The 13,607-nt window shown below is 61.3% G+C and overlaps 3 protein-coding genes across 3 annotated transcripts in view; all 3 read left to right on the top strand.

The window, feature by feature from the left end:
* VOLCADRAFT_85829 (uncharacterized protein) overlaps window positions 1-2,812 on the top strand; it is a gene marked incomplete at both ends in the record, with an annotated part of 4,483 nt that extends 1,671 nt beyond the window's left edge. Inside the window, 3 exons of the mRNA XM_002945602.1 lie at window positions 76-383; window positions 1,035-2,083; window positions 2,801-2,812. Coding sequence (XP_002945648.1) covers window positions 76-383; window positions 1,035-2,083; window positions 2,801-2,812 — 1,369 coding nt within the window. The remainder of the gene's footprint in view (window positions 1-75; window positions 384-1,034; window positions 2,084-2,800) is intronic.
* A 382-nt stretch (window positions 2,813-3,194) lies between these two features.
* Window positions 3,195-8,569, top strand: VOLCADRAFT_85830 (uncharacterized protein; the record flags this gene model as incomplete). Its single annotated transcript, XM_002945603.1, has 6 exons — window positions 3,195-4,157; window positions 4,277-5,617; window positions 6,030-6,569; window positions 6,903-7,465; window positions 8,265-8,427; window positions 8,540-8,569. 6 exons carry the CDS (start codon window positions 3,195-3,197, stop codon window positions 8,567-8,569), a joined length of 3,600 nt encoding a protein of 1,199 aa, XP_002945649.1.
* Window positions 8,570-9,544: 975 nt separating this feature from the next.
* The window catches only part of VOLCADRAFT_102620 (uncharacterized protein), a 32,649-nt gene continuing 28,586 nt past the window's right edge, over window positions 9,545-13,607 (top strand). Inside the window, exons 1-5 of the mRNA XM_002945604.1 lie at window positions 9,545-10,142; window positions 10,197-11,386; window positions 11,878-11,918; window positions 12,439-12,477; window positions 12,718-13,098. Of these exons, the coding sequence (XP_002945650.1) occupies window positions 11,913-11,918; window positions 12,439-12,477; window positions 12,718-13,098 (426 nt within the window). The 5' untranslated portion in view covers window positions 9,545-10,142; window positions 10,197-11,386; window positions 11,878-11,912. The remainder of the gene's footprint in view (window positions 10,143-10,196; window positions 11,387-11,877; window positions 11,919-12,438; window positions 12,478-12,717; window positions 13,099-13,607) is intronic.

Genomic DNA, 13,607 nt, shown 5'->3' on the forward strand with positions numbered 1-13,607 from the left:
AGGAGGCGCCGCAGCAGTTGCCGTACATCCCGTTGGAGAGGCCCCGTTGGGGAAGCCGCCGCGTCTGCCTGCCAGTGCGACGGACCAGGATGTATACGGAACTGGTATGGTTTCGGAGTGCGCACCGGAGGGGGCAGCGGCAGGACCTGGAACCTGCGCCGCTGTGGCGGCGGCGGATGAAGCCCTGTCGGACGCGGCCATGGCTGCGGCAGCCGCAGCATCGCAACGGAAGCAGCCGGCTCCGAAACCTAAAATCATCACCGCAAATCGGCCGCTAGTGAACCCAGCCCTCCGGAAGGCAGGGAAGGCGGACGGCAGCACCAGGCTGGTGATACGGCCCGCAACCAGCACTGGCCCCGGCGGCGGCATGGGCACTTTTTCAGGTACGGCAGGCCATGTACGGCATCCGTGCCGAGAGTAACACCTAGCGTGTGGAGGGCCTGGGTAACGGATGGCACGCCGCGCTGTGTTGTGAGAACTATGTACGCAATGTTGTAGACTGGGCGGAGGGGAAAAACCCACGGGGTTCAGGGCCCCCCCTGGATTCGAGTGTGGGATGGAGCTTAAGAAGACATGGACGAAGACATGGACTTCCTTTAGAAGAAGGAAAAGAAAATAAAGGAAACGTATGGCACCTCAAAACATATGTTTATATATTTTTGGGTGTGTGCGGGTATGTAACAGCCCTAACTGTGGCTACGCCGCCGCAATGTGTTACTTATTGCAATCCGCGGTGCGCACGGTGTGGTGTGGTGTGGTGTGGAACCCCAAAATCAGGGCGAGAGCTGAAAAACCGATGAATCAATGCGCTGTGATGTGGTCGTGCTGTGGTCGTGCTCTTGGTGCACTAGACACAGAGAATTTCCTTGCACGATGTGGGTCTCTGCTTATGTTTCACAATTCACGATTCATGCATCAAGGTTGCGTGCGTTTCGTTGGAATTTCGCTGTATTTGAAATGCGCGTGCTCGTCGTGAGATCTGCCCATGAGACTGAGGGGGTGCGGCCTGCCTCGGTGTCCCCATTTGAATTCAGATGCCGAGTATGGTGAGCTGCCTTTCGACGGTTTGGAGCCTACAGCGGCGACGACGACGGCAGCGGCGGCGGCGGTGCCGCTGCCGCCACCGGTGTCGGGCCCATCGGAATGGTTCAAACCGGGCGCCGGGGGCCCCGCTGCGATTTCGCCCATCATTGCGGCGGCAGCAGCGGCGGCCGCTGCAGCGGCGGCCGCAGCAGCCAAGATGAAGGCGGAAGCTGCCCTGGCGGCGGCGGAGGGAGCAGTGACGACTGAACAACGGACGTCGCTGACGCCGGCGACGGCAGCGCCACCAGCGGCAGCTCCTGCCCCTCTGGCGGTTGCTCAGGCAGAAGCGGAGGCGGCAGTTCGTAGGGGCTACCACCCCGCCCAGCTCCCAGGCCATGCTGCTGTCGCTGTCCCGGGGGTCTTGACCTCAACTGCAGCACAGGCCTCGGTATCAGTAACACCCGACGGCGGGGAACCGCTAGGACCCCAGCAGAAGCGGCGGCGATGGGGCCCGGAGCATAGCGGCGGCGTTGGGGATGACGCCGCCGGCACCGGCGCTGTGGCAGCTTCGGCAGCGGCAGTATCCACGCCGCCGCTGGTCCAAAATTCCAGAGTTGCTGCGGGCGATGATGATGTGGCGCCCACGCGGCGATCGCCGTCGCCGCTGCAGCGGAGCGGTGCAGCCTACGAGACGGCGGCAGCGGCGGTGGTTGGGCGTTGGGGTCCTACGTCTGCCCCCGACGGCGTCGTCGCCGCCATCGACGAGGTGGTGGCGGCGAAAGTAACGGAGGAGGCAGTGAAAGAGGCACAGCGGTTGGCGGCGATGGCTGCATCTGCCGTTCCTTCCGGCGCCGCCGACCCCGCGGCTGCTGTTGTAGAGCAAATAGCTGCAGCAGCAGCGGCGGCGGCGGCGGCTGGGGCGGGGGCGATCGAGGGGCATGGCGGAGGGTCAGTAGCAGCTCTGGGAGGAAGTTATGACGGCGGCAGTGGCCAGCGCAAGAAGGCGGATATCCGGGCTGATGGCCGAGTGGAAGCCAAGGAGTCAAGAGGGGTAGAGGAGGTAAACGTGGTTAAACCTAGGCGAGATGCGGCATCGCCGCCGCCGCCGCCGCAGCAGCAGCAGCCGCCAAAGCAGCAGTCTGATAGTCGGCGGCGGGGGTCGCGGCACCAGCACCTCAGTAGCAGTCGAAGCACCAGGAGTAGCAGCAGTAGCAGCGAGGATAGTGGTAGCAGGAGCAAAAGCCCTAGCAGCAGGAGCACTTCCAGCGGGTGCTATCGAGGAAGGTGCGCTTGGCATGCTTTGTTTTTTGGGGGATGCATGGGGCTTAGGTTGTGGAATGCAGCGATCCTGTGTTCGTCCTTTGCAATATATACAGCCAATTTTGCTTTGTTGGATTAGGGCAGTGTTTCTCAAGCAATCTAAAATCCACAGAGTTTTGCATCGAACATGAGATGACTCAAGTACTTTTGTTTTCGCGGTCTACGCTGATTTTTATGCGTGGCTTGCGTCGCAATCTCGATAAGAAACATGCCTCAAAAAACCTGCGAAGAAGCTACAACACCGCTTGATTTTAGGAAATTACACAACAAAAAGTGACTAACCACAAAGCACTTTTTGTCTGTTATCTCGACCTGGCGCCGGGAGATGGAAAAGGATAGCACGTTTGACGTAACCTGCCGCGCCGGAAGCGGTCCTAAAGTTCTCCGGTTTCCTTGCGCCCCGAAATGGAGCTACATCATGCACCGCTTTGGCGCACTTGTCCGGGACGCCCGCCAGATCCCGGACTAGCCCCTTGGCCCAATCATGATAATCATTTCGAGCCACCTGCTGCTGCTGATCCGTCCTTTGTCTCATCCTTTACCGGGTATGGTCATATCCCTTGGGAAAACACAGGACAGTCCAGTCGGTACCAATTGCAGGAGCAATTGGCCCAGCATGGAAAAGGCTTATCGGAAGCGGCTCAGCTCCAAGCGCGGAAACAGTATTCGCCGAATATACGACTTGGAATTAATTTTACGCTTCCATAGTAAAAGAGTATAAAAGCGCAGCGGAAGAGCTCATAGCTTAAACGTTTCGTGCCTTTGTTGACTTCCCCAAAACATTTCCCTCTCCATTTCTTTGCTGACAAAAAGCGGAGTATAATAACCTTATGTTAATCCTCCATTCCTTTATGTTATTAATTCCGCTTCCCGTTTCTCGGATTGCCGCAGCCGCTCGCCTGCGCGAGACCGTCACCGCGGGAGGCACCTTCGAAACGGCGAGCGCAGCAGAGATGGCCATGCAACCGGCACCACCACAGCCGCCTCCACACGCCTACATCACCCTCCGGCGCCGTCCTCACCACAACACCACGGAGTACGGCACCACCAAGCCCTGCAGCCGCCGCATCCACATCCGAATGGGCCTTCACACGCAGTTGTGCCGTTGGCTCCCGGCGTTGGTTCCCTGGAGCGTCGCAATCGAGATCGAGACCACCGAGACCATCGCGACCACCGTGACCGCGATAGGGCCCCACAGAGCCCTCCGGGCGCTCATGCGGATCGCGAACGGCGGGCTGCCCGAGGGGATCGAGATCGGGATCGAACTCGAGATCGCGACCGGGACAAGGCTCGATCCCGTGATCGCGGCCGGGAGAGGGACAGGGAAAAGGATTGGGAGAGGGAGAGGGAACGTGAGCGAGGCCACCGCGGAGCTAGACCGTTATCGAGGACGCGTACGGGCAAGGCCAGCAGTCGATCACCACAGCCGCAGCGTCGTAGCGGCGGCAGTAGCCGGTCGCCGCCGCCGTCGGGGCACGGACGGCGGCAGCGTAGCTTGTCGCCGCTACAGCGGCAGCGGGGTGTGTCTGGGCCGGGGCCGGGGCTGCCATGTAGAGACGCACGAGGAGGCGGCGGTGGTGGCGGCGGCGGCTCGCGTGGAGAGTACGACCATCCGCAGCAGCAGCAGCGTGCCGACCCGCGGGTCACTGGCACCCGCGATGGTGCACGGGATGGGCGCGGACGCGAGTGGGGCGCCGACAGGGAGGTACCCCGCGGGATTGTTGACCGCGACTGGGGACCCGATCGGTACGGCGGATCTGCCGTACGGGACGAGCGGCGGGACCGTGACAGGGATTGGGACCACGAGCGCGGCCGTGAGTGGGACCGTGACCGTGATCGCGAGCAGTACTGGCGGCGGCCCCCGGGGGCCGGCGGTAGGTCTAGGGAGGGATCCCCAGACTTGCCAAGCACATTGCCACAGCCGCACGGCCAGCCTCCACGTCACCTATCGCCGCCGCCGGCACAACACCTCCGAAACGCCGGCCGTGGCGGCGGCGGCGCCGTTGGTCGGGATTATCGTACTGACGGCGGTCGTGACTCGCAGCCCCACAGCCCATCCGAAGGTGCCTTCATGTCGCGACCGCCGAACCTTCGGGATGGAAGTGCGCCGTACGGCGCCGCCGCCACTACCGGAGGCAGCGGCCGCGTCCATTCCTCCCCAGCGCGCTCGCCTCGGCCGCCGGCGTACGACTATCCGCCAGGGCAGTCGGCCTGGGGCCATGGTGGTGACCTTAGTCGTCGTACGACACCGCCGCCGCCTCACACGCAAGAGCCGTCACCCGTGCCGCCGCCGCCGTCGCGGGAACTGCCGCCGCAGGGTGGCCGCCGCAGCGGCGGTGGCGGCGGCAGCCCCAGCAGCGAGGAGGGCGCGGTGGAGGAAATGGATGTGGACATGGATGTGGATGATGGTGCTTACACCGGCATGCCCAATCTGAGTTCTCGGCCGCCGCCGCCGCCAAGCCGGCAAGATGACATGCCGCCGCTGCCTGCCGTACCTCCCCCCGGATCACCGACGGGTGCTAAGTGGAGCCATGACGCATCGTGGTACCATCAACAGCACCACCACTACCAACATTATCACCAACATCAACACCCGCACCATCATATGTACCACAATCTGTACGACGAGCGCGGCGGTGCCGCCCCCGTGGCGCCACCGCTGCCTCCGCCGCCACCGCAACCAGACCATGACCTCCTCCCGCCGGCGCCACCGCCGATGCCGCCACCGGCGCCGCCGCCACCACGACCAGTCTGGCCGGAAGGCCTGTACGAACAACTTCGTGAAACCTTTTTCGACAGAATACGTTGGTGCTGTCACGCTTCAGTGCTGTTGGAACCCCGTACGGCAGCTGCCGCCGTTGCCAACGCCGCCGCCAGCACGGCGCTGCAGGAGCCTCAGGGCACCCAGGAGGTGGCGGCGGCGGCGACAACGACGGCGACGGAAGCGGCCGCGGCGGAGGCGGTGGCAGTGGAAGCAGCCAGCACGCAGCCAAAGCAGGCCCCTGATGAGGAACCGCCTAGGGGGCCCTTGACGGCGGTGGAGGCCGCGGCGCTTCTTGAGCACGACGGGAGAGCGGTCTGGCGGTGGTTGGAAGGTCTGCATCTGGGTATGGATCGGGAGTTCGAATCGGTGGATCTGGGTTCGCCGGATCCAGAGGACGTGGTGCCGGCGCCCATGCCGCTGCCGATGCCGTACAGTAGCGGCGGCGTCGCTGGGCTCGCCGGCGGCGATGATGACGACGGCGGTAGTCCGGTTCCGGAGAACTTGGAGCCGGTGGGTGCAGTGTGTGGTGCTGATGGTGGTTGAGATGGCGTGTGTGCGGGAGGGGGCGCGTGGGTTAGGACCCGTTCGCGTGGTGTTTCGGTTTGTTGGTGTAGTGGCAACGTGTAAGGCATGGGTTGGAGCAACACGGCGCACACGCACAGACACGCACACAGACTGACGGCGGTTCAAGGAGTGTAGTACCGAAACTGGACGTGTGCAGGGTGTTGTCGCTACTGACGCTTCTCGACTCGGATCATTTTTTATCGTGCGATGTGCGTGCCATGCCGTGCCGTGCCATGCCACCACGTTACCTCTCCCCGCTAATGTGCACTCATCACTCGGCACATCATTACCCGACTCCCCACCCGCCAGCCCCATGCAAGCAATACTTCCCACCCACCTCACCCCTGTCACCCTGCAGCTGCCGCTCACGGACGAGTGCCGTGTGGTGCCCTGGACGCCGGATCCATACCGCCCACCCGTCGACCTCCGTGTACGACAAGACGATCCAGGTGCTCTGCAACAACCTCAACAACCGCCTCTCCTGTACCTCGTCGACTTCCCGTCGGATGAAAAGCTCTGGCAACCATGGCACTTGATGCGTCCGACGGCGGCGGCAGTGCCGCCGCCGGAGGCCGGCGGCGGCGGAGCCGCTGCCGGGGGACACGGCAGCGGCGGCACGTCGTACGGTCTGGAATACTCGGCGACGGAACGTACGACGGGTCGCCGTGACGGTGCGGCCGTCGTGAGTGCGGCGGGGTGGCAGCAGCCCGAGGCGGGGTTGTTCCGTTTCCCCACGCACAAGCTCAACCTGGTGGATGGCACTCTGTTGTGTCCGGACGTCAAGGCGATGTCGCTGGGGGAGCTGCGGGAGCTCGCAAGTGGAGGCGGCAGCAGGGCGCCGTTGTGGGGCTGCAGCGTGCAGCGAGTTGCGGACAAGTTGTGGTTGCCCCTGACGCAGGTAAAACAGGCAGGCGGTGGGAAGGGTGGCGGGAAGGGCGGGGGTGTGAGGTGACGGGAAGGGGATTACAAGTGGGGCAGATTGGAGAGGAGGCTTTAGGGCTGGCGGATATGCGTAGAGTGCGTGTGTATGTGTGTATGTATGTGATGCCGTTGCGTTGTGACGGGTTTCGTCGACTTGTTTGTAGTTCCGATGTGCGCTCCGACGTTTGTGAAAAGATGTTGACCCGGAGGAACGTTTTCACGTGAAAGGTTCCTAGTGCCGTACCTTAGCCGTACAAATTTGTTTTTTGGCTTATCGGATTCATTCTTCGCGTTGCCTGGAACGTGCCAGGAGCCCATTACGGCGGACCAGCTGAAATGGGTCGACTCAGTGGCGAGGTTGCCGGCGAAACCCGGCGGCGCAGGCGCCGCCAATGCCGCCACAGCAGCGTCCGCGACGGCGCCGATCCGTGTACGGCAGCCGCAAGGTCAGTTGCTGCGGCAGGTACTGGGCGCCTCGCAGACGGGTCGGGCGGCTGCCGCTGCCGCCGCCGCGAGCACACAGACCCATGGGTCCGCGTCACACCAGTCTAAACTCGCTGCGCTGGAAGCTTCCTACGCTCGATACAGCGGTAACAAGTCGGCGGCGCCAGGGTGTACGGCAGGGATAGGAGCCCCCGCTGCCCCTGGCGGCGGCGGCGGGGCCGCCGCCGCTTCACAGCAGTCGGTCAGCCTGGCGTCGGTGCTGGCGGCGGCGCCGGTGCAAGGCGGCGCTGGCGGCGTGCCGCCGCCGCCACCCCGTCGAATAGCACCATCCTCGGCTTCCTTGCCGACGTCGGCGGCGAAAGCCGGGTCCAGCCTTCTAGACTGGTTGGACCGGCGGTCGGCGCTGGTCGCGTCACCTTCAGTAGTAAGGTTAGTACTGGCCTGACCAAGGGCAAAGGGCAATGACGGGAAGAAGTACGTCGACGTCGACACAAGGCCTGAAGCTAGTGAAAACGGTGATTGGCTCTGCGGGGAGGGAGGCTTGGCATGGGTTTCCGTTCGCGCGAACACGCATTTTTCTATTAGAACTGAGCCGTGTCGCGCTTGGAATGTCCATACTGCCATACATATGTATGTATGTTGTTACAGGGTGGTTAACTTCGCCAGCGGCCCCCTTTCCCGGGGCAGTCCCTGCTCTCCCCTGCTAGAGGGGCACCCTAATCCGTCACCCCATCCGACTTCAGAATGTATTCGTTGAGTTCGGCAACTCACCACCAGCATCCAACCAAATCTAGCGGATCAACGGCGCATCAACTTAGTTCCTGGTCAGCTCGCAAGTTGATATTATCACGTCCTACACCGTCCATAAGATGGGGGGCCACCTCCCATTTCATCACTCCTCAAACACCCGAGGAGCCGGCAGGCGGATTTGAACCCGGGTCGACTGGGTCAACTGGGAGCAGAAGTCAGGCCTTAACCTCTGCCAGCCGCCTGCCTAAACAGATCGTCACCAGGGGTTCGCACGTGGTCCCCCACCGTACTACTGATCTGGCCCAATGTTGCTTATGTGCCCAGTGCTGATGGGATGGGCAGTATGTATGTATGTATGTACAATTGGCCCAGAAGCTTCACACTCTGTAACAACATTACATGCATATAATATATAACATCTTGTCTGCAGCTTGCAGCCGTTGGGTGACCGGCAAACCGCATGTCCTTTGTTCTGCAGGTCCGGTGATCCGCTTGGCGGGACCGCTGCGGCCGCGGGGACAGCGGCACCGGCGCCGCAGCTGCCGCCGCCGCCTCCCCACGTACTGGCGGAGCTGCGGTACACGTTGTACGAGCACACGCACAAGTACTTGCTGGGCCGCGTCCTCAAACCGCTGCTACAGGTAAGGGCCGAACAACGAAACGAGGACTAAGGACTTACCCTTGTTGTTGTTGGTGGTGGTGGTGCTGCTGCTGCTGCTGTTGTTGTTACTGGTGCTGCTGCCAATATCATAGCGCATTGGGCTCTTAGCTCCTGGCGATTAGGAAGAGGAGGTATAATTTTACAGGTTATAGAAAGAGTTTGCAACTTTGGACGCCGGTAGCTGTTTTTCCTTCTTCTGCTTCTTCTTCTTCTGATTGTTGACTTACGGCATATAGGCGTATAATGTCCTCCAAATAAACGAAAAATGTCGTCGCCTGTGTTTTCACGTCCATTCCTAGGAAGCCTTGGAGGCGCGAGACCGGCAGCCCGCAGCAACACCCGCGACGGCACCGGTCGCGGGCACGACGGCTGTAGCAAGAGTAGGAGCTGCTGCAGCAGGGGCAGCAGCAGCAGCAGCAGGGGCAGTAGCAGGGACAGCAGCAGCGGCGCCAAGGGCAGCGACGCCAGCGGGGTCTTCAGCTCCAGCGTGAGTTTGGTTGACAATACCCTTTTTCGTTGTTTGTATCTGCTCGTACTGCTGTTAGTGCTGCTGCTTCTGCCTTTGCTGTAGCTGCTACTGCTACTGATAGGAATGGTTTCGGAACTAGACAGTTTTCCAGGGTTTTTTAGTGGTTTTGGAGCGGGATATGATGGGACGCGCAGATTTCTTGTCGATTTTGTGATTGGCTGTGTTATCCCCGCACGGCATATATATGTATATGTATGCATATATGTATGCATATATGTATGTATATGTGTATGTATATGTGTATATATACATGCCGTCACAACAACATCGGCTTATCATTGGACTCCTGTATCCGGCCGTACCTTCTTGCCGTACTTTTTCCTGACTTCCCCTGATCGGCATGACCTAAGCCAGAGGATGAATCCGCCCATTGACCCGTCCGTTCCCGACTCTTGTGCTATTTCCTAAGACTCCGTCGCATACTTGCTTGCTGCTCCGCCTGTCGTCGTACAGAGCACGGACGCCGCCGTCTAGCTGCCCAGGTTCCGCTGCCGCTGCCGCCGCCGCCGCTGCCGCCGCCGCCGCCGCCACCTCCTCCGTGGACCCGGCAACGGAACGAGCTGCTGTAATGGAGTCGGATGGCGTCCTAACGGCCGCTGATAACGCAGCAGCTGTAGCGGTACCAGGAGCAGGGGCGGTCGTCGTGACAATGTCAGGCACAAAGCGGGCGTTGCTCCCTCCAGCAGGTGACCTGGCGACAGCCTCTCCCAAAAAGCCCCGGTTGACGCCACCGCCGGTAGCGGCAGCAGCTGCGGTAGTGACGTCGGCAACCGCAACGGAAGCACCGGGGAACTCAATAGGTGTACGGCTAACGGTACCGAGTACGGCATCAGCTGCAGCCAATCCGCAGGCCGGTGGCACGATCCGGCCCCGTCGGAGCCGATGGGGTGAGATGCCTCCGTCGGCGGCAGGAGAAGCAGCATCGACACCACCTGCATCAGCAGCCTATCCTCCTCCGCTGCCGCCGCCGATGCCGCTGACGGCGCCGGCGGCAACGGCAACGGCGCGGAGGTCGACACCTGCGGCGTCACCGTCACCTGGGGAGCCGATGGATCTAGAATCACCGCTGTTGCCACACGAACAGCAGCAGCAGCAGCAGGGTGCAATGGTTCAGGCACCGCCAGCGCCGCCACCGGAACCTGGGCCTGCTGGCGCCAGCCTGGAAGGTTGGGACGGTGACCCTCCTCCTGCTGCTGAGGGCTGCCGCACACCTGGCGAAGGGGCAGTGACGGCGGCGGCGGCGCCGCCGCCGCCGCCGCCGTCGCCAGGGGAAACACGGCCGCAGCGGCTCCCGTCTCCCCCGCCCCCGGAGCAAGGACTCGGGATCCAAACAAAGCCGAAGCAACAGCCGGCAGATAACTCCCAACAGCAGCAGCAGCAGCCTGGGGGGCATTCACGCGCGAGCCTGACATCTCCCGAGCCGGCCCAGCTCGCCAACGGCCCCGACGATCTGCACCTCGCCCCAGGACCTTTTTCCCCTAAACCGATTGCTGATGATGATCGACAACGCAACGTCGGAGCGGGCATGGTGGCACCTGTTGCGGCTGCCGCAGCTGGGGACGCGTCGGCAGCGGCGGCGTCGGTCGCGGGCGGAGGGGGAGGCGAGGAACATGCGGCTGCAGACGTGCGTATAGCAGCACCAGCACCAATAGCACAAGTTGAAGCGACCGCGACCGCAGAAGGATTAGCGTCAGCGTCAGAGCTGAGCCGTGACGTGACGTATCGGGACGTAGGGGCTGCAGCTGTCGCACTGCCTTTCAGTGCGGCGACGGCGATGACGGCGGCGGCGGTGGAGATCCCCCGGCCCGTGGGCGCGTCAGCCTCAATGACGGCCCCCGCAACCAGCGCCGAGGCAAACGCTGCCGCGCCGTCTCCGCCACCTGCTGCTGCTACTGCTGCAAGTCCATCAGCTAGGCAAGAAGCTGCAACTACAGCTGCTGTAGCAACGGGCCCACCTGCATCGGCGATGGCTGTAGCCGTTACGAAGGAAGCGGATGTGGCGGTTGGAAATACAGGCCTGGCGGCGTCATCTATATTGGCAGCGGCGACAGCAGCGGCGGCGGTGGCAGCTGGCCAACGGAACATCCCGGAGGCTTCACAGCCTCACGCCACTGACGCCGCCGCTGCAACACCTGCCGTAGCATCTCCCACCAGGGGCAGCCTGGCCGACCCGTCGGCGCCCAGCAGCGCTGTGACGTCCAGGGAGGGCTCCTGTGTGCCGGATGAGGAGGCTGGCAAGGAGACGCTACCGGGGGTACCTCCGCCTGGCGGCAGCAGCAGTAGCGGCGGTGGCGGCGGCGGAGCGCAAGAGCATACTACAGCGGGCGCGGGCGCGGCGGCGACCACGGATGCCTGGAAGTGGGCCAAGATTGCTGAGAAGCAGGAGCGACGCCGGAAGGAGGAAGTTGTGGTGAGGGGATGAACTGGGTATACACACATGTGGGGCGTAGGTGTGGTAACCAGTTTGGTGTGGGAAAACCCTAAAATCTGAACCGGTAAAGGCCCTGAATCCCCCCCCATACATAGGGTGTTGGTCTTTTATCGATTGGGATACCGCGTTGTCGGAGGTGCGAGGAATCGTGGGTTCTGTGGGCTTCCTTTGGTGTCGAAATTAACACGTCTCCAATTTTTGTATGTAGCTCATGTCGTTCGTACGGGAGTTAAGATGGTCGGGTGTACGGATGTAAAGCAAGTGATGTCAGCCTGCGGCAGAAGGAAAGAAGTCAGCAGTTGCGTGCAGCGAGGAGCCAGTTTGTGCCTCTGTATGCTTGTCTGTGGGCTCCAAGAATTGCATGTCAGGCATAGGGATGGCTGGCTTAGGTGTATGGCGATATGCATTGCTCCCCCTTGCCTGTTCACCACGTCCTCCTCGCGCTTTCCGCTTCAATTCCCGCCAGAAAGTCTACCACAAGTGGTTGAACAAGGCTATCACTCAAATGAAGGTGGGTGCGGGCCCCAATCAGACACTTCATTTAATCATTTTCCCGGTGACGAGAGAGTCAGCGCCCGGGTTGTGCGCTCTGTGTACAGTTCATTTTGGGCTATATAGCTGTGGCGAGTGGCATGGAAAGCCCTGCCTATGGATTTTTTTGTTTGTTTGTCAGTCAGTCTGTCTGTAGCCGTCGTCATACTACATTACACTTCACTATTTGCTTCTTTTCTGTCGGCGCTCGTGCGTCGCACCTCCTCTCGTCCCTCACGACCGCTACGCCGCTGCACTTGGCGTTATGTCCTCTCGCGCCAACGCCATTCAACAGTAGGACATATGTGCTGACTCTGCTGACCGCTGACTGCTGAGATAGTGTGGATCAACACCCCCCACGCGCGCTCGTGGCAAAGCGTCTGCCTTTTCTCCACTTCGTTGACATCCTCTTGAGGGTCCTCCTGTGTGGCTGTTACTGATCCTTGTCCTGCCCCTCATGCCGTCCTGCTCCTCCAATTTTCATTTTTTTGTGCTTGCAGAGCGGCCTGGACGATGCTTTCGTGCATGACCCACAAGACGTGAGTATGGCTAAAATATATGGATGTACGGGGCCGGGGTGGCGGGAGACGGGTGTGTGGGCTGTAAAAGTGTGTTTCTTCTCTGTGAGATGGTCTGTTCTGGTTGCCGACACCTTTTTCCAAAAGTTGCGCTTTCCAAAGTGTTATAAACCGTCGCCTTTTTCAGCTCTGTATTAACTTCATTCTGGCCCCTTGCCTTTTCCTCGTCGTCTTTGCGCTGTCCTTGGTTGGCACTTGTAGCTTCCGGACTACAAGACCCTTGTCAAGCGACCTATGTGGCTCAAGGAAATCCAGAAACGTCAGAAGAAGAAGCACTACACGCCGGATGACGAGGGCTTCAGACGTCTGGAAGAGGACTTCACGCTTATTGGCCGGAATGCCGTACACTACAACACTGAGTACCTGCGAGAACGGCAACGTCAGCAGGGCGTCAACGCGCTGATATCGCCGGTAGCAGCAGCAGCGGCGGCGGGAGCAGCAGCGGCAGGGGCGCCTTTGCCACCGGGCGCTGAGCTGGACGAGGAGTTGCGCGAGCACGATAACGTACGGCGGGAAGGCGAGGATCTGATACGCCGTACGGCGGAAGTTTTTGCAAACTGCCGGCGGGAGCTGCAGGATGAGGTGGCCAGAACGGGCAATGCGTACCGATCGGGGCGCTAGAGAGGCGCTTGGTGGCTGCGAAGTGGGGCGACGAAATGGGACACTCGTCGAAAGCGCCCGGTGTTACACGCCTGGGAAGGAGGAGCGCGCAGGTCTAGTTATTTGGGCCGCGGTTCGGTGTACTTCGACTGTTGCTGCCTTCATCGGTACTGGCGCGGGCATGCTGGGGCAGTATAGTATAGTAGCGTGATTTCAACTACCATGGTGCTGGTGCTGCTGGTGCTGGTGGTGTACATGCAGCGCGTTAAAGAGGCTTGCATGCGGTCTTGCATCCCTGCATTTAAGTAGAGAACGGCATTGTGCATTTGGAAGCGAAGGCGAAGGTAATGGTGCTGATGAGTTGGTGAGACAGCGCAGAGCTTTTTCGTTGCCCGCATCGCCCCCCGCATGCCGTCCTTGGAACCGTCATCTTCACCTCCTCGGGTGGTTTCTTCCCAAAGCCGCCGGCGTGGCCGGGTGTCTAAGAGCAT

Source organism: Volvox carteri (genome assembly GCF_000143455.1).
Source record: "Volvox carteri f. nagariensis unplaced genomic scaffold VOLCAscaffold_1, whole genome shotgun sequence".
NCBI lineage: Eukaryota > Viridiplantae > Chlorophyta > Chlorophyceae > Chlamydomonadales > Volvocaceae > Volvox > Volvox carteri.